Source organism: Homalodisca vitripennis, chromosome 7 (assembly GCF_021130785.1).
Source record: "Homalodisca vitripennis isolate AUS2020 chromosome 7, UT_GWSS_2.1, whole genome shotgun sequence".
NCBI classification, from domain to species: domain Eukaryota; kingdom Metazoa; phylum Arthropoda; class Insecta; order Hemiptera; family Cicadellidae; genus Homalodisca; species Homalodisca vitripennis.
Window position 1 is genome coordinate 128,282,300 of NC_060213.1, and position 20,831 is coordinate 128,303,130.

Consider the following 20,831-nt stretch of genomic DNA (forward strand, 5'->3'; position numbering starts at 1 on the left):
AGTGCGATGAATCGATTTCAAATGTTTAAATTCATTTAAAATTTCCATCTCAATATCCTCTTTGTATGTTTGACACAGACTCAAACATTGCTGCTCAATAAAACTGTCGTCTTCCTCAATATATTTCCAAAGACATTGGAAAAGGTTGCTGATTTTTCCAGCAAACTCGAATCTCTGAGACAGTCCCCCTAAGACTGAGTCTAAGATCTTGAAGAAGACATCAATCCTAAAACGTTCCTCTTCGTTTTTTAATTGATGTTCCGTGCCGTCCCTTGTTTTCGTCATGAAAAATCTTTCTTTTCTTTAATCTTTTTTTCCTTAAAATCAGTTTCGCAATCTACACTCTCAGCCATGTTGCCTGCCACTAGCTTGGGCCTCAGTGTAGAGATTGCTCCATCTGTCTCTCAGTACTTTTAGTTCCTCTATTAAATCATTCAGATTTTTTGTTTTCAACGTCTAGAGTTTGTTGATCGGGGCTTGTAATACTTTATTTTTGTTGTCTATTGCAACAAGCAACCTTTAGCCATATTGTCGACATCATGATACATTCGAAAACGATTGTAGATATTTCAATAGCCCTTTCAGATCTGTCTTGCATTCTGCAGATAGATTCAGTTCTTTACAATCATTGAGGGCATTGATGATGAGAGGCAAATTGCTTTACGAAAGGGCGCACAACTATCTACTCGGGCTGACCATCTCGTTTGAGAAATACTGTGCAGAGAAGAGCCTATTCTGTTTTCTAAGTACTCCCATCTTTGAGGGACTTCTAGAAAAGAAGTTATACGTCTTTTGCAGCATGCCAAAAAATGTTGTAGCTTCCCTCGCAGCATTCAGCAGCATTAACCCCACACAGGTTGAGGCTATGTGCGGCACAGTTATTATAAAAAGCCAAATTGTTGGTCTCCATTATGATGGCTTGGGCACCTTTGTATATTCCAGCCATATTGGAATCCATTGTCGTACCCCTGGCCTCTGCATTCCTTCAACGGAATTGAGTGTTTGTTGAGCTCGCTAATAATCAACTTAGCCACATCCATTCCAGTTTTTTGTTACAGTCAACAAAATTTAAAAATCGTTCGCAAATTTTAAATTCTGATTCACAAATCTAAGAGATATCTCAAGATCAACGTTGTTTTGCTCAGTATGTGAGGCATCGGGGGTAGAGTCAGCAATAATAGCAATAATATTTTGATTTCTTCCTTTCTTCCAATACCTTCTGTCGAACTCTTTCCCTTCCCCACAAACTTGAATGAATTCATTTTGAGAGTCTTTAGACAGATAATGAGCTTGAAACACGTTTTCCCTCTTCTTGGGCCTTTTTTACTTTTGCAATATGTTCTCTTAGTAAAGGGTCATATTCCGCTAACAGCTCTATCAGACCCAGAAAGTTTCCATTGTTGGGATCCCCAATTTTTTCAGAGGTCCCTCTGAGAGCTAATCCTCGCTCTCCAAGGAACATGACCACGGAGAGCAATCTTTGAAATATATCCCTCCAATATTTGGTTCTTGAAGCCAGTTCTGAGTCGAGTTGAGAATGTATGTCTGATCCATCACTTAGCCTCCTTTCTAACTCTCTCCATTGGATGTAGCAATTTTTGTGGGAAGCGCTGGTTTTCATGCAAAGGTAGCTTGTTGTAAAGCTTCCGCCATCCATATTCCTTTTTCCATCCATCGTTACTTAACAAAAACTGACTTATTTGAATCGTGTTTTTCACCCACCACTATTATTATTGAAAAGTCTACATGGAAAACAAAATAAGGACTCAGCAGTCTCACTCCATACAAGCCAATCTCTTCTGACGCTCTCTCCGTTCGGTCGGCCTTTTTGAAAAAAGAACCGTTTTTGGAAACGCTCTTTTTCCATCACTTGGCAGAATCTGACGGCATCAAAGATGGACCCATTTTCACTAAAGTCTCAATCACACACTGTCAGTCACCACCTTGTTTTTCAGAAGTCCCAAATCTGAACTGGTAATTATAGTTCCTAACCCCGAATCTACATTAGCATTTAGAATGTCACGATTGTGATCTTCCAAAACAATATCATCTTTAGGATCAGGTTCTGAGGTAAAGCTATCTACCATTGTTTCTCCTTCATCAGCATTAGGCCTACAGCTTTCAAGATCTTCGCTGTCTTCAGTATTAGGGTGTTCATGAAAACTGTGAGAAACTTCGCAAAGTTTCTCCCTGGCGGCGCCAGGGTCGTTAGGGCCGCTGTTAGAACTAGTTGTAGCTACGTCTACTTTGATTCCAACGTCAAATAATGTCCTGGATCCTTTATTTGAACTTTCAATTTTCTTTTGCCTTTCTTTACGTTTTTGAGCACCAGAATTTTATGTTTGTAAGTGTCCATTTTGAGATATAACGGTGTTTTTTTATGCGAAATGATGATTATAAAATACTGTGAATGGACCTAAAAATAAATATCTTGGATTAAGTCAAGAATAATAAATTGATGTGGGCAGATCATAAAATAATATTTGAAATAGAATTTTAGAACCTAAATATCAAAATACAAATTTAAAAATGTATCAAATTGATCATAAACACTATTAGACAATTAAAAATTAGTATTGATTACTAGGCCTAAACCGAGCAGTTGCTAAAATAAATACGGAATGTAAATTATCAAACGCTGCGTTTAAAGTAGTAATGTATTCTCAACTGGGCTAAACTAATCAAAAACCGACAGGTGCAATCACAGGACACGTGAGGGGATGTGATGAGTCATTGAGCTATTTTCGGATACTGTATCGCTTGCTGCGCTCTCACTCAGATTTCCAAGGTCAAGTTTTTTAAGACGTTCACCCAGCGATCTCTATTGTTTACCTGTCTTGCCAACATATTGGGGGTTTTACTTCCTGTTTCTCTCTCTGTTTATCCTGTCCTCACTCCCCATTCCCCTCTCGTAAACTGCGCAACTAGTGATGCGATGCGTCGCCTCAAGTTGGTTGTCATAACAACCAATATATCAGCCAACGAGCCAACCACGAAACAATACCAAACTATGTCGTCATTGAATATATTTTCTACGTGCTAACGTGCATACTGGCATACAAGCATGTGAACAACCACAAAAAGAGTGAGCGATGAGCCGTCGTTCTCTCTGATTTAATAGGATAAACTTGATTAATTGAAACTTAAAACGACGTTCAGTAGCAGTAGCAAACCGAATTTATGTGTTGTTTTTTTTTAATTTTTTAACCATCCTACTCCTCATATGTTTTAGTTTAGATTTAGATACACAGTAACGTCAGTAACATTTATAATTTCACGTCTTATTACATAGGTACGTTTATAAGACGATTACAACGTCTCAAATTTTGCAGACCCAGTAATAATTAAGTTTATTTGTATTTTTTGCTGTTATGGAACCTTGTTGATCGTCTTAAAGGTTTAACCAGCCCTTGGATAATCGGGAGTTAAACTGTAAGCCTAATTTATTTTATGAAACTGATTACTGTATAATTCAAATTTATAATGAGGGGTAAAAATCATGGCTCACATGGGTTGGGCTGGTGGGACCCCTGGTCCCAGGCCTGGGCCCCTGGGGGCCCGGCTCTGTCCCTAATTGTTTATATATTTTACAATTTTTTATTTTATTATGTTTATATTATAATCATCAGTTAAAATAAAAATCTGCGTTACATTAAAATTAAAAATCTCATGTTTTAATTATGCCCTAACAGCATGACAAGTGAACAGAAGGAGCGGGCCCTGAGCCTGATCCTGTAACAGGGCCCGCAATCAAATGTGGGATCCATGGTAAAATTTATTCAGTTTTTTAATTTTTTCGGAAATTTGGAACTTATTTTCTAAAATTAAATGATAAAAATATTTACTAACTCACCTGTATGTTTCTTTAATTCACGGTTAAATCAATCTCAATCTCCTTACAACAACAACAACAACAACAAACCTAATTAAGCACGACAACAAACTAAAAACTAGAAAGTGTACAAAACAACCAATCACGATAACTTAATAAAACCATTACCACCAGCAACCAGCATAGAAATGCAAGATTGAAAGAAACATTAGGTTTATTATCGTGTCGGTATCACTGTCATCCGACGCTCAGGTTGCAACTTGTAGTGAGCAAGGAGGGGAGGGGCCGGGAGGGGAGGGGGTGGAGAAGAGTCACTGCCTTCGCGTCTGGGCGATGCGGACCCCGGGCCCGACGTCTGACAGCCACAACCACAACGGTTCGCGCCACCTCAGTGTTTACAATTTTATTGGTTTTAAATCGGAGCAATAGAAAGTAGTTTTAAATTAACATTGCATGTTATTTCCTGAATATTTTCACCGCACAGGCCCTGGGCCGATGGTAATGGGCAATGATAAAAAAAAAATAAAAATACATATTTTAGTCGGCCCGGGCCCCCTGTGGCCCCGGGCCCCTATGCATTTGCCCCCCTTGCCCCCCCCTGTCGCCGGGCCTGTATACATACAAGGCTGGTACAGTCAGAATGCCTAAATTTGGATACGCTTCCCTGCAGCTTTGTCGAGGTTCAAGATTGGCAAGGGATCTAATTGCCTTTTTTTGAAGGGAGAGTATCCTTTTCAGGTTTTCAGTAGAGCTGCCCCAGATGATAAGACCATATCTAATGTGGGACTCTACCAGTGCGTAATAAGCAGCTTTGACGGATCCCTGAGTACCCACTGATTTGAGTCGCCTCATAACGTATATGCCTGCACATATTTTATTGGAAATGGTGCTCACATGATGACTCCATGAAAGTGTACTATTGATAGTTAGGCCCAGAAATTGTGTTTTATCAACTACTGATATGTCTGGAATATTTGTTGGTATTTCCTTTTTCCTACTGAAATGCACTTGCGTTGTTTTATTAGGATTTATTGCCAGATCATTCAGTGCACTGTATTTGATGGCTTGTTGGAGAGAAGTCAAGGAGTTAAGGGATAGTTCATCTGCTGTGTCATTTTTTATAAGAAGGGTAGTGTCGTCTGCATACATTATGCAGTCAGTACTGGAGCTGGCGATGAAAGTAGGGAAGTCATTAGTTAGAAGAATAAAAAGAACTGGGCCAAGTACCGATCCTTGAGGCACACCTCGTGCCAGTGGTTTTGGAGTTGATGTGTACGATCTGGTGATGCAAGATTCAGTATGCTGTACCTCCACAAGTTGTGACCTTCCTCGGAGGTAGCTGGAGAACCATTTGTTCTCTATGCCTCTTACTCCCAGATTTTCCAGCTTTTTTAAGATTAGGTCATGTCCCAAACAGTCAAAAGCCTTGCTGTAGTCAAGAAATAAGGCTGTTACATACTTTTCGTCATCTATGCTGTCAATGATTGATTCTACTAGGCTAATAATTGCTGATATGGTTGATTTTCCTTTTTGAAATCCATGTTGGTTGACTGTGATTAGGTCATGTTGTTTAAGGTAGGCCATCAATCGCTTCAGAACAAGTTTCTCTATGATTTTTGCAAATGTAGATATTAGCGAGATGGGTCTATAGTTCTGAGGGTCTGATTTCTTCCCTTTCTTGTGTTTTGCATAGACCTTTGACACTTTAAGCCTTGAGGGGAAGTGACCGTTGGCAAAAGATTTGTTAATGATTGCTACAAGGGGTTGGGTTAATTCATTTGCACAGAACTTCACACTCTTTGAAGAAAACTCATCTATGCCACTGGACGATTTGTTTCTCAGGCTGCAAATTGTTTGATTCACCTCGGTCCAAGTTGTTGGTGTCATGCAAAATGACTGTGGCAAGGGAATGTGCAATAAGGTCGGGTTTATTCCTGTCCACCCAGGTGCTAGGGTATGTATTTGGTTTTGAATTGTCATGCCAGCCATCTGAGTAAAGTAAGTGTTAAGGCTTTCGGCTACTTCTGTAGGATTATCTACGGTGGTGTTGTTGATGTTAAGTTTAGGGCACTCCTGGTTGCACTGTTTCCCACGCCTCTCATTATTAATCAAACTCCATAGAGCCTTGGTCTTGTTGTCAGATTCTTCTATGTGCTTTGAGTTTGCTTGCCGATGCAGTGTTCTTAGTTTTTGGTCATATATCCTCTTACTGTTTCTCATTATTTCTTTGTCTCGAATGTCTCCTGTTGTTTCATAGGTGTTGAGGGCTCGTAGGTAGGAGGCTTTCATATCGGCAGATTCCAGGTCATAGTAGTGAGATGGTTTGGTAGGGCCTCTGTTCTTGTGTTTCCTTTGTGGGCAGCAGATATCTAGGGCAGTACAAAGGGTGTCATGGAATATATTATATGCAGTTTCTGTGTCTTCAGCAGTTTCAACAGCATTCCAGTTTTTGTTGTAGAAGATGGATTTGAGATTTTCAAGGTTCTTTTTCCCCATTTGTCGCTTTAGTTTTGATGTTGAGTTGGTCTCTTGATTTAGGTTAAGGCTGCTCAATTGGGCTGTATGGTCGGAGAGGCCAGTTTGTAAAATAGTTACAGTGACCTCTGCTTCTGGGATGTTGGTGCATACACAGTCTATCGAGGATCTCGTCTCGGCTGTTACCCGTGTCGCAGAAAGGGGAAGCCTTCTTATGTTGTGTGTGGTTAGTTCGTCTTGTAGCATCAAATTGTCAGATGGCAGTTGTTGTATGGTATCTGTAAGGGATGCTGATCTACTCAGTAGTTTTTTATTCTCATTTTCCAGTTCCTCAATTTGTGTTTCGTATTTCATGTGGCCCAGTTGGTCGGAGTCCATTATTTGTTTGGCCAGATGGGAGTTTTTTAGAGTCAATTCATGTAGGTCTTGCTTTAATTTATAGTTTTCTGAAAGAAGTATGTTGCCAGCTTCAGCGGCAAGAGAAAGGGATGTTTCTAGATCTGAGTCGTTACTATTCTGTATTTTAGTTTGAATGTCATTTATGGTTAGCTCACATTCTTGTGCCTCCACCTGCTGCGTGTCCTCAAGATCCTGTTTGGAGTCATGGAGAACACTATTTGGGTCATCACATTTACAGCCATTGTAAGATTGCTCTGCTTCTAGTAATGCCTGATTTATTAGTTTATTTTTAAAGTTGTCTGCTTTTAGTTGGCCAAAGGTTGTCTTATATTCTATATAGGGGAGCAGATTAGCGTGTTTGATTTCTGCAGTTTTATTGTCACCAAAAAAGGTAACTCTGTATTTGTTTTCATTTTTGCCAAGATTTGTGTCAGTAATAACAGCTGGCCATTGTGGACAACCTTTTAGTTTTGCAAACACATGTTCACCTACAGAAAAAGTTGTCTTATTCTGCTTGTCCATATTATACAGGCCTGTATAAATTTTGTAATGTAATATCTAGTAGATTTTGTCAAGTTGTTAAAAATAGCAGAAAGGAAAAAAATTAAATAGCTATATAGTAATAGAGTTGAGGTAGGCTCTGTAGAAATGTGTGCCAATGCTGAGTTGTTGTTATTATGTCAGCTTGTTGATGCTAGGCTGTGCAAAATATTGTCAGTTGGCGGCCTTCATCACTTCTGTGTGTAAGTAGGTCACCATATGGTACCAGATTATTCCTATAAATGTTATTTTAGATTAAACAGAGCTTCTCCTTTGTCAGTAATAGCGCTGTTCAATATGTAAAATATACATATATTTTTGTATTGTTAAGCTTGGTAATGGTTACTTGAGTGTTCTTTTGTTGATGTCATATGCTTAGGATTCTTGCAGTAAGTAAAGTTGTTGTTATTGAACTTGTTTTCTTGATTTAAAAAAATGGAAAATACTCACAGTACTTGACAGTTGTTAGTGTGCACAAGTTAGGTGTTGTTTTTTTTTACTTTTACCACTAAAAACTATAACTTATTACTGGAGCACTTTCACTGAGATTGTTGGCTGGCAGCCATATTGGATTGTATCTAAAATGGATGTTCAAATTTTGGGAAGAAAGCTTAACTCTGAATGTTTCCAGATGTTAATCTTAAGAAATTTCGCTAACTTAAAAACAAAACTTATGATTTATCATGCTATGTTTCCTTCAGTCATGCAATATGGCATTGAAATTTGGGGAAGTTCTAGTAAGCTGGAAGACATTTTCAAAATTCAAAACAAATATTTAAGGATTATGGCATTCTCGAAAAGGAAAACTCTGTGTATAGAGGAATATTTAAAGATTTAAATATGTTAACTTGTCCATCAGTTTACGTGCTGAGATGTATATTGTTTATAAGGCAGAATTTTAAGCTCTTTTTTTACAAATCACTATAACCATAACTGTAATACAAGAAATAGAGATTTTTGTTCTTTCCAATTCATAGACTGTTTGTTTGAGTGTTCACCACAGCATATTGGAAGAAAAGACAAAAAATTTAAAATAAAATTTTCAGACATGTTAAAAAGAAAAGAATATCAATGTGATACAATAATTTAAGAACGTTATGAATATAGATACATAAATGTATACATTTTATTTGTATGGCTATTTCATAATTTAATAACATTATACATATTTTATTCATACATTTGACTTTGACAATGTTTCATAACTGATAGTAGTATTAAAATCTATTTCATACCTTGACAATGTCACCAGCTCTTTCAGCTGTGTTGGTTAAAAAAAAATGTATATTATGTAAATAGTGGCAATTAAGAATTTGAATTTGAATATGTGTGGTAGGATGAGCAGAATTACATACAGGATGCAACTGTATTTAAAAACTCGTCAAGCTGGTACATTCACTTCAGAAAGAAGAAAACCATGTACAATATAAATATAACTAAACCTTTTTAATGGATAATTTAATATTGTATTAAAACCGATCCCCTTAAGTAACAAAGCACTGCTGTTCACAAACACCCCAGAAATGAAACTGGAATTGTCAGAAATTAAAATACAATAATAATTTGTATAGTAAATTAAAACTTAAAACTTTTATAGACTGAATTGTGAAAGGAAGAACTATTATGTACAAACAAAATTTATTATATAGTAATTTGAATATGTCATAGCAGATAAGTTAACGAAATTGTGAAAAGTTCATGATGTATTATTACATCTATTTTAAAAATCTTAACCTTAAGAGTTATTTCTGTGCCAAAATAATAAAAACTAACGTAATTCACTACTGTAGGAGAGTTCACTTCTGTCTGGATTATACCTTTCAGTTGAACTCACACTGAACATAGCAAAAACCGATGTGTCACTTAAATCTGGGCAACCTTATGGATGACCAGGAGCGACACATCACTAACCGCAAATGCCGAGATTCTGGGGTGCAAGGGCAAGGGTAGTTAATAAGTATAGTCTACTGTGTGAGATCCACCTCTAGTTAGAGTCTAAGGTTCTTGCCAGCCTAGACTTAAGGGCAGGGCAGCCTCTGTGTGCTTTGACTAGAGAGGCTGGTTCAGAGCTGGCTTCCCCTTCTTATGAGGGGACATGACTGAGAAAATGTCCTAAATTTTTCCACATGGATCTCGACAGGAGGTGGCTCCTACCCCCAAATTTACCCATCCAGCATATCCTGTCACTCCAGAAGCAGTGCAAAGGTCCTTTCAGGACTAGGTGCAATTTCTAAGCTTCTTGAATTTAGAGAAAAAAAAAAAAAATGTAATTCACTACTGAAAATCAGATTGGAACTAACCTGCAAAGAGGTTGCTGGTGATGTTGGAACAGTAACTCTCTGCTACTGCCCTGTTCTGTACATGCTTGTCACAGGGGTGGCTGCTACTGGAGACAGTCGCACTGTTCTCACAGGTCTCTCGAGTCCTCCACTTGTCAGCGAAGGCAGACGGCTCCTGCTCCACATCATCCTCAGGAGTCAGGAAGTCATCCTTCTGGTTACCATTGAACGTGCCGCATAGTCCCTATACAGATCATGCCACACTAATCACTGTTTTTGAAAAATTAACTTTTTATTCTTTAATTGGGATTAAAATTAGACAAAAACGTAAACTGGAACGCAAACATACACCAAATTTGTAGCAAAATATCTTCCGGTTTGTTTGCGTTGAAACGTATGTCAAAATTTTCTAATTTGAATACACTCAAAACAATTTACTACGGATTAATTCATTCACATATTGCCTATGGTATTATAGTATATGGTGGTACAAGTAAAGCTAATCTGAATAGAATTCTAATTTTGCAAAAGAAAGCACTTCGTATCATGTTAAAATTAAAATAGAATGATTCAGCAAAGATTCATTTTTCAGAGCTGGGTATTCTCACTGTTTATAGCCAGTATGTTTTTGAGCTGTGTCTGTTCATCAAAAGAAATTTGAATAATTTTGTGAGAAACGGAGACAATCACAAGGTGTAAAAATGACCTGGCTTTTGACCAACATAAATTAAGGATGTATGAAAAAACCATCATATTCAGGTATAAAATATTTCAATAGACTGCCTAAAGAAATTAAAACAATAGAGGACTTATATAAATTCAAACCTAAGCTGAAAACAATGATGCTGGGCAGGCCCCTGTATGCATTGGAGGAGTTTTTTATTTTATTTTAATAATAATATACCGATAGTTTAAATATTATTTGTAATATTGTTATGTGTAGTTTGTAATATCATTTGTGTAAAATATCAATTAAAGTATAATCAAGCTGTTTTAGTATGCTAAATAGATCACAATTAAATAAATTATTATTTTTATAAATAAAATTATTGTAAAAAAATATTATAAAAAGCCTTAGCCAACTCTTTTTAATATACAGAATGAATGAATGAATGAATGTTTATTGTCATATTACATCTTACAAGATCCAGCTATGCTGGTAAGACAGATGACATAGTTAGAAATTTCCCTTTTTTCGGTCTCCCATCGTTAGTACTAATAGATTTAACAAGATTCTAGCTAAAATGATTTGCTAACAAATAAATAAGCTCTATTCTAAATAACAGTATTAATATTTTCAGCTATGAATAAATTAACTATAAACTAATTAACAGTATTAAAACCTATGTCAAACATTTATTTTGTAAAGCATTCCTGAGTCAGATAACATTAAAATTGTAGTACACCATAATGTAATAACAATCATTCATTAACCTAATTAACAAATAAAACAATAAAATTAGTTAAATAATTAACAAATAAAACAATAAATTACTAAAACAATTAACAAATAAAACAATAAAATTAGTAAAACAATAAAATTAATAAAACCATGAATAAATCAAACAATAAAATTGGTAACAATATAACAATATTCAAATAACAAAATGGAGATCAATTATTGAATTTTGTATTATATTAAATTAAGTTTCTTAGGAGAAAACACTTAATCTTCATAACTAAATTATTATGTTTTTGTCATTTAGAAATTCGGAAATCTTGTAGTAAGCCTTTTTGACAAACATACTTTTTATTCTATCTAAGAATTCAACTTGTGGCATTTGTTTGAAATTGTTAGGCATTTTGTTGTAAAGTTTAATACCCATATAATACAAACTTTTTTCAAATATGGCTGTGGTGTGTACAGGATATATTAACAGAAGAATTTTGTACATGAATTTCTTAAAATGTATCTTAGAGTTTGTAGAAAGTAATGTAATGACACTATTCTGTACATGTTGTGCAATTGTGAATAAATGAATTTGAATATGAATATGAATAACATGTTCAGGACAACGGCTTATTTCCGGACTTTTTTATTTGCTATTGAATTTTTCTATAATAATGGCGAAAAATCATAATTTTTACGCTTAATGTCTAAGCATAATGAGAAAATTATGTAGGCTTTGCAATTTTGCACCAAAACAAAATACTTCAAGTCACCTTAAAAATTAAGAAATAGTGCCCCCAACGGAATACCAAAGTCAGAAGTATTCATTTATTTATATCAACCCAACAAGACAGGCAAACAATAAAAACGCAATAAGGAAATCCATGCAACATGCGCACGATGTACTTTACAAAAGCCCGGTGAAAGATGGCAGTTGTGAAAGATCGCGTGTGCCTGGTGGGGTATACGTAGTCGTGAACGTGCTAATTGAGGTCAAGTAACTGTTAAAGTATTAAAGAAGTTCTGTGTTCCTCACCTTTGTCTTTCCCTTAAGTGCAGGAGGAGCTGTGATGTAGACTCTGGTCTGACCGTCCCACCACACCTCCACACCGTCCGGCATCTCCACTGGAACACATTACAGTTTCACGTACATTGTACCGACTTTACTCTTCTTATCAATTAATCTTATAGTTTATTACTTAAGTCAATATCCATAACATCAGTTCTAACCGAATCTGTAAAAATACTCCATCAGATGCTCATAACTCATGTTAAAAAGGCAGTTGATCTAGCACAGATAACAACCTCAAATATTGAAACTGTATAAAATGTATAAATTTGTCACTTTTTAGTAATTTGGCTAATCTGATTAAATCCATCCAGATTCACAAATATTAAGTGGCCGACAACTTAAATGATCTATGTTTGTTGGAAAAAATTGAATCCCTAGACCTGAGCAAAACTAGAGGACTTGTTTTAAAAGACATTGTTAGGGGCATAATGTACATAAAGTAACAGTTCAATAATCATATTGTCCTTATGATTTTTTTTTTAATGTTTAGTTTTTGCTCAAGTAAACAAACTTGTCAAGTAAGAAACATTTACTCTAGAATAATATGCTAAAAAGTCAATCTGAATACAGCTAACTGGATAACAGTACACAAACTGTGTTTATTGTGAATCTTTATACTATCGGTTTTACGGTATAAAAAATCTTAAAACTATCATCAATTGAAGTATTAGAAACTGATAATATTGCCTTATGACAAATTTTAATTCAGCCAATTGCGATAACGGAAATTTAAATACAGTACTTAGTGAACACAATGTTCAAGTATCAAGTCAAAGGGCATTATCTAGAATAAAATGTTCAAAAATGTCCTACTTGCATAAAAAATAAGATAACTGCTTTAGCACACTCAGAAAATATAAGTACATCATCCCAGGACAGTACTAAATAAAGTAGTACCATAGGAAAAGATTGTCATAAATTGAACAAATATTCTAAATCCTCACAAAGAGAAGAAATTGTGTTTACAAATGTATAAAAATATGCAGGCTGTTATGGTAGAAGAACGATGAATCCATTCAATATTTTAAAATTCAAAGATAGACTTAATTTTAAGGCCACCTCAAAATGCTGTCCAACATGACGCTAAGGAACTATACTGATGGAACACCTACGTCTGAAGGAACATAATTTTGTCAGTGGAAATTTAATAAGGGTCTTTTTTCTCAGTTCAAAGCTATGATAAAAAGCCCTATGATAAAAACCATATTTCCATAAACATTTCTTCAGGGTCGTTTATAGAAAAGATTAGTAATGATTATTAACTACCTGAGTCCCAGAGTAAAGCTTCCATCCACAAGCACACTTCTTTCCAACTTCTGACTCAAGGGAAGGTATTCCTGTTACTTATAACATAGAGTTAACAAGTTATTGAAAGAAAATCTAGCAGAGGTTTCCTGAATTAAATACTAATTGATCTGGCCCACACTATAAGAAATATCGTAGTCCAAACCTTGCACAAACATGGAGGATGCTGCTCGAACATATGCTCCAGCCAGAACCACAGGCAGATTCTCAACATCCTCGTTGTTTACAGAGATCTCCTTGTGTTGCTTGAGCCGTAGGACCTGATCTTTTCCCATCCTAATAGTGACGGTCCTGGTACAGGAAGGTGTAAAGCCAGTCGATAATGAGAATCCCATATTCTGCAACAATTATCATCTTTGTTTTCTTCCCAGTGGATCATTCCTTATAAATATCGCCAATTTGAAAAATGTTCCTTCACGTGATAAATCATTTTACAACAATCTTAACAAGCAATAGGTATAACTGATGTACGTATATAGGACAAATGTTCCACTTTTCATCAAATTTGCAAATTATACTTATCATCTTTAGTCAAACATCTGATAGTGGGCGTCTCCGATAGTTTAAACTCTAAAATCCAAACAATGCAGGAGTCTCACCTGTGATATCCTGCCGTCACATGCCACGTTCTCCGCCTCAACTGTGTAGTTGTCAGTATGGAGCAAATAGTAAGAGCACTTCCCCATGAAGTTGTATCGTCTGCCGTCAAATGTCTGGTAGTGAGGGTCTCCGATCGCCTCGCATCTTGCGGAACACACTGAACTTCCGTACAGACCCATTTGCCATTCGCACACTCACTAAACAGTATAACATATAGCCATCAGAGCTTGCTATATCATACAAATAACTGCCAGTTGATATTTATTTCAGTATCTGTTTTTATAGACTCTATATAATAATTTATATACTCTATATTTTATTACTTTCTTCATTATATTTTACTATTCTGAAGATCAAGTCACAACTTAATTCAACATTAACAAAGGCCTTCAATAAGGAAAATGTAATAAATCATTGATCATATGTTAAATGAGCATTGATTTTTTAGGATAACCAAAAGATAAAAGGTTATTCTGTACAGTTCTGACTTGTCTTAAGAACGGAATGAGAAAAAGTTACTTCATTTTCAGATGATAGATGATACTATCATGTACGATGATCAAGTAAGATGATCAGATGATACTATGATAATCATAGTATCTCAATGTAGCAAGAATAACATAATTCAAGACCCCATTTTTAGATACTCCTTACTGTTAAGACTATCCAAGAAATTAACATATTACGTTTGCATAAGCGATTATTAAATTAATTACTAAGAATCCAATACTATAAGGCAAAGATAAATAAATTATTAGTCGATAACCAATTTATCTTGTTTTAAAGCAAAGAATAACTTACATTTATATTATGCAGTTTGAATATCTTAGAGGGTAATAAAAGATTTAAGAATGATTAAATATGATTGGCCAATTAATTTTATTAATCATTCTTCACTATTTTCCTAATTTTATTTCAAAAGAGATAAGCAAATGTATTAATGTTATAATAATTCTGGATTTATATCCTGACCAGTATCACTGTTAACTTAATTAATGGGACATTTTACCATACTGAACATTTTATAAAATTTGTGTATCCCATAAACGATGCAAATTAATAAAAAAGTTCAGCCTAATTGAACGTATATTATTCAGCTTCAAAGCTGTTAGTAACTGAATAGCTATGCGATTGTGAATGGATTGAGTAATTTATATATTAAAATTTTGTGCAATGAAGTACTTATTCCACAGAAAAAATTAACAATATCTAACTTTTAGAATTATATTTTTTAAATGTTATGCACTTTGATGATTAGTTGAAAATTTCACAATTCAAATTCCAGAAAAGCAAATCCTAGTGAGAAACTAAAAGTACACATAATCCAGGAAACAAGAAAGATTAATCACTAAAAATTTTCAAATGCATATATGATTTCTACATGTTGGCACCTACCAAGTGTTACAATCCTTAGCCACCTTCTGACCGGTTTGGAAAGCCTTGGCTCTTAAGTAGCAAGGACACTCTTCCTGCGGGATACACTTGCCCTCGTGGAGTCTCGTGCCATTCGGGCAGTAGCAGCCCTCCTCGCATTGAGAGCTCAACAGCTCTATGTCACCTAGCAGGCATAATCATCATCAGTCACGTAGGCAGAGGTCAGGAACAAAAAGAGCCCAAGTGCAGGATCTTGCAAACCTCCCATGTATACAATTTTGTTCAAATATATTTTAGTAACAGATCAATATTGGTTAAATTTAAATTCAAAAGGTTTGTGCCAAGAACGGTAAGCGGGAATTGAAAATAAATGCAAAAAAGGATGTTTGTCATTCAAATTGAACATATTGGTTTGAGTTGGAGGCTAAAGAGCTGCTGGTTTCTCTCCATTTTCGGTTTGTAGACCCCGTTGTGTAAACCAGCACGTTGTTAGAAAGATCTCGGCCTGATTCTTTCTTTGGAATACTGAGACCATAAGGGAAGTACGTGTTAAAATTCTTTGCTGTTACTCCACATGTGATATCTAACTGTAATTGACATTCTCTACATAAACACTCAGCACGTGTATACCAAACTTAGATACCGTAGTCTCATTTGAAAATTAATAACAATTTTCAAATGAGACTACCGTATCTAAGTTTGGTGTACACGTGCTGAGTGTGTATGTAGAGAATGTCATAAGATGTTTGAAGTACTGTAGTGAATTCAATTAATAAATTGATGATATGAACGCATTGTAAATGATTTTATTTCCCAGCGAGTGAAATCAGTTCTATGAAACTCAACTAATACAATGAAGTACTAAATCTACTATTATAAAAGAGAATGTTGCAGCAGTTGAAAATCTTACACACTTATAATAAAGTATTACACGATATAAATAGTGAACATTATCATGTAACAAACAATTTTATGATAAATATTATTCAAAATTGACCAACACACCTAATTTTCAAAAATGACAATTAACTTCTGATATAACTTCATTATGATATAACAACATGGAACCATAAACATTAACACAGAATCCACACTGATCTGCGACATACGACGCAACAACAAAGGGCAATTAACAAGAATTAAAAACGGATCTACAAGTCAAGTCAAGTCAAGTCAAGTCAAATCATCTTTATTTACATAAACTTTAAGTTTAGTAATTGTGTCAACAAATAAAGGTTTAGGTCTAGTTGTCTTGTTGGTCTTAGGTCCTCCTTCCGTAGAATTCGTTTAGCGAGTAAAATGGTCGATCCAGTAGCCAGTTCTTAAGGGTTAGTCTGAAGTGTTTCCGGTCTATTTTTTTCAAGTCTTCAGGAAGTGCGTTCCACATCTTGGCGCCAGCATAGCTTGGACTCTTTTCAGTTGCTGTGAGCCTATGGCGAGGCAGGCAGTAATCAGATGCATGTCTTGTGTTATATTGATGCATTTGTGCATAGGTCCTTGCTGCCTCTGGTGCTTTGATGTGAACATGCATCACAGCTTCTAGGATGTATAAATTTACAACAGTTAGTATTCTAAGTTGTTTGAAGGAATCCCTGCATGTTTCCCTGTATTGAAGACTTCCCAGAATTCTTATGGCTCGTTTTTGCAGCACCAGTAACCTTTGTATGTTTCCTGTTGTGGTGCCTCCCCATACGATGATTCCATATCGGAGGTGTGTCTCAAGCAGCGCATAGTAGGCAACTTTTGCTGTAACTAAGTCACTTATGCTTTTCACTCGCCGTATTACATACAGTGCTGTGCTGATTTTTTTGCACACAGAATCAATGTGTGGAGTCCATGAGAGGTCATCGTCTATAGTTATACCTAAGTATTTAGTGGAAGTGACTTCTTCTAATTCAGTCAGCCTCCCTGTATCCTCTTTGTATTTTCCTACTAACTGTTTTGTTTTTGTTTTTCTTTCATTTCTATGGCAATTTCTATGGCAATGGCCATGTTGAGTGCTATAAATGCGTTTACTTCGAGATCTTTTGGTAATTTTTCCCCTAGTAATAGAACTGTGTCATCAGCATACATAAGTCCTTTACTATAGTCTTGTATATAGTTAGGAAAGTCATTTGAGAAGAGGATGAATAAAACTGGACCTAATACTGATCCCTGTGGGACTCCGCGTGAGACAAATTTAGGTACTGATCTAATCTTTTTTATACTCCCTCTGCTTGTGTGATTTATTTCAACCACTTGGCTTCGTCCTGTCAGGTAGCTGGTGAACCATGTTTTTGAAGTACCTTGTATGCCAAGTGTTGACAGTTTCTCAAGGAGTTGTTTATGAGAGAGGCAATCGAAAGCCTTATTGTAGTCTAGTAAAATAGCTGTACATGTATTGCCTGCTTCAAGTTGGTCTATTATGAACTCCGTAAGACTAATCAAGGCTGTTGTTGTTGATTTTCCAGCTAAGAAGCCATGTTGATCAGGTGTTAGTAAAGAATTGGTCACCAGATGTTCAATAAGTCTAGTTAACATTACTTTTTCAATCACTTTAGAAAAGGTTGAGATAAGAGAAATTGGTCTGTAGTTTAGTGCTTGTGTTGTGCAGCCTTGCTTAAATTTAGGGTAAACTTTAGCCAACTTTAATGCAGACGGGAAGATTCCAGATTGAAATGATTTATTAGTAATATTAACTAAGGGTTGTATTAGTTCGTCTTCACATAACTTAACTATCTTTGATGAGATTTTATCATACCCAGCTGATGTTTTTGTTTTTAATGACCTAATAATCTTGGACATTTCTAAACTGTTGGTTGGCGTGAGTGAGTAGTAATGGTGTTAAGTTTACATTTTCAGGTGACAGAAGTGTGTGAGTTTTGTGTAGTCCATTCGTGTCTATAATCTTTTTAGCCGCATCAATAAAGAAATTATTTAGGTAGTCTGCCATTATTATTGGGTTAGTTGTAACTTCATCTCCTGTATCAAGTTTAATAGGCAGATTCTTTTCATTTTTTGATTTTCTTTCTGTGTTTATGATATTCCAGAGTGCCTTTGTTTTATTGTCAGCCTCAGCAATTTTAGATGCAGTATCTTTTTGTCTTAGGTATCGGAGTCTTAGGTCATAGTCTTTTTTTAGTAATGCAGCATTCCTCTTGTCATCCTCTCTACCTGTTGTGTTATACAAAGTTTGAGCTGATGTAAATCTTTGTCTTAGGAGTAGAGCAGTTGGGTCATTCAAAAGGTAATGATTTTTCTGCTTACTATATCTTGATTTTATTACTGGACAGGATTGATTTAAAGCTTGGTTTAGGACATTATTAAATTTGTTGTACGTTTCGTTTGTGTCATCAGTATTGTAGATATCTTCCCACTCTTGCTGCCTCAGTAATTCTTTGAGCCTTAGTAGGTTTCTGTTGCTCATATTTCTTCTTTCTACAGTCATTTTGGGTGAGGATGTGTTTTTGTTTCTGGATATTGTACACAGTTGTCCTGTATGGTCAGAGATACCGGTATTTAAAACTTCAACATAGATCTCTTCTTGGCCGAGGTTGGTACACACACTGTCTATTGAGGTCATCGAAGTAGGTGTTATTCTGGTTAGAGGTAAGTCAATTCTGTACATGTTGAATGCTGCTAATGTGTCAGTCAGCTGACTAGAGTCCTTTTTCTTGTTGAGGCAGTCTATGTTTATATCACCGATGAGGAGTGTTGGGTGTTTTTCTGCTTCAATCCCTTGAAGAGCTTCCGATATGATCTCCAGGCCTTCTGCCACGTTATTTCCTGTTCTATAAACTCCTGTGATATAGAACGATGACTTGCTTAGGTTAATCTTTAATGTTGCCACTTCGCAGAGCATCTCGGCACAAATGTTTTGTGTGTCAACAATCTCAGTTTTGTTTTCTAGTTCTTCTTTAACATAAAGAGCTACACCTCCTTTGGTGTGTAATTCCCTACAGTATGCTGCCACCAATGAGTATCCTAAGAGTCTTGTGTTGTCTAATGTCTCCTTTTTTTGTCCATGCTCTGTTAGAATTACAATGTCTGGTTCAATTGAGTTAAGAAGTGTATTTAGCTTGTCAATTTTATTAGATACTCTGTCTGTATTTTGGTGAAATATTGTAAAAGAGGGTTTATTTTGCTTGTCAGATCTTGTCCTTTTCCTGTCTATTATTTTGTAACAGCAATTTAGGTTTTGGACTTTAGTCTCTCTGTCAACCCTAAAAAATTTCTATTTACTTGTGGAGTTGGTTGAATGTTTGGGAAACAGAGTTGTGTTTCTGAGGCTTGTCTGTTTGAGTTATTTGCGTGATGGGTATTAATAATTTTGTAAAAGTCTATGTAGTTGTCATAAAAGATTTCTATATCTTCATTTTTGTCACGGATTTTTGCAGTAAAGGGTGGTTTTGCTATTCGAGTTGTTGCTGAAAGGTGGGGATTTTCTATTTTTCTGTAATTGTTAGCTGCATGCTTTGCAACTTGGAGAGATACACTGAAAATATTTTTCCCCTTTCTGCCAAATGTCAGTGGACTTTTATACTTCCGTTTGTCTGGGATGGATTTTTGTCTGCTGTTTGTCTGACAGTCGAATTCATTGTAATACAGTTTTTGACTACAGGTTTGGCTGATTCCTGGGGTAATTTGGTTAGTTTTATTCTCCATATTTGTGGTCAAAAAGTTGATCGGTGCTTGGTATAAGGTATTGTTAAGCTCTGGGTCAGTAGTGTAGAGAGAGTCGGTAGGGTTGTTGAGAGATGTAGGAACTTTTAGCTGATGAATTTGCATTTCCATTCTCTTGATGGATTCATCTATTTGTTCTACATCAATTTACCTGAACAAATAGTTTCAAAACATGAAGTTTCATTTAAAAAATTTTAATATAATTTAATACTTCACAAAAACTTAATAAAACGAACCTCTTTACATGGAAGAAAATTATAATCAAGAAGTAGGTGCCTAGCTTGTATTTTGAGATTGAAACACCAATAGTTTAATTATTTTAAAAGTGTTTATAAAGGGACTATCATTTTATTTATATAAATACATGTAAGTCAGTATTTCTTCACAAAACACTCAGATTATTATAAAAACTTAGAAAAGGAGGGATTTATAAATAAATGTGTCTGTCTGCATTACAGAATATGTTTAAGAAACAAGAGACATATTGCCTACTGGGATGTTTTATTTACAGTTCTATCCAGAATATTACTGAGGCAGAAGCAAGATTTTTTTTGAGAGAACCTATTAAATCATAAGGGATGGTAGCTGAATTGGTTACACATTACTTGTATTCATAAGGTTTATGCTGTTTCTGTAAATATTTTAATTTGTCTTCATACCAAACACGAAAAAGAAATATAATTTCACTAAAGTCTCGGTTTTTGTTACAATTTATTAATGTTTTAAACCTTGACATAGTTTAACACAGACCTTGTGTGATGCTCTATTGATTCGTTAGTCTATGTAATGATAAATCATTAGAAACTGTTGTAAAAAAAAAAACTTCCTTCCTTCTGTGCTTAAAAAATGATAATATATCAGTTACAAACAATTGGATTCCATTTTAGGGTTTAATTTACCAAA

At 35.4% G+C, this 20,831-nt stretch overlaps 1 protein-coding gene across 1 annotated transcript in view; it reads right to left on the bottom strand.

The window, feature by feature from the left end:
- The window catches only part of LOC124366884 (hemocytin-like), a 184,518-nt gene that overhangs the window by 91,877 nt on the left and 71,810 nt on the right, over window positions 1-20,831 (bottom strand). Inside the window, 6 exon segments of the mRNA XM_046823484.1 lie at window positions 9,547-9,769; window positions 11,952-12,040; window positions 13,438-13,630; window positions 13,892-14,056; window positions 14,059-14,089; window positions 15,288-15,450. Of these exon segments, the coding sequence (XP_046679440.1) occupies window positions 9,547-9,769; window positions 11,952-12,040; window positions 13,438-13,630; window positions 13,892-14,056; window positions 14,059-14,089; window positions 15,288-15,450 (864 nt within the window).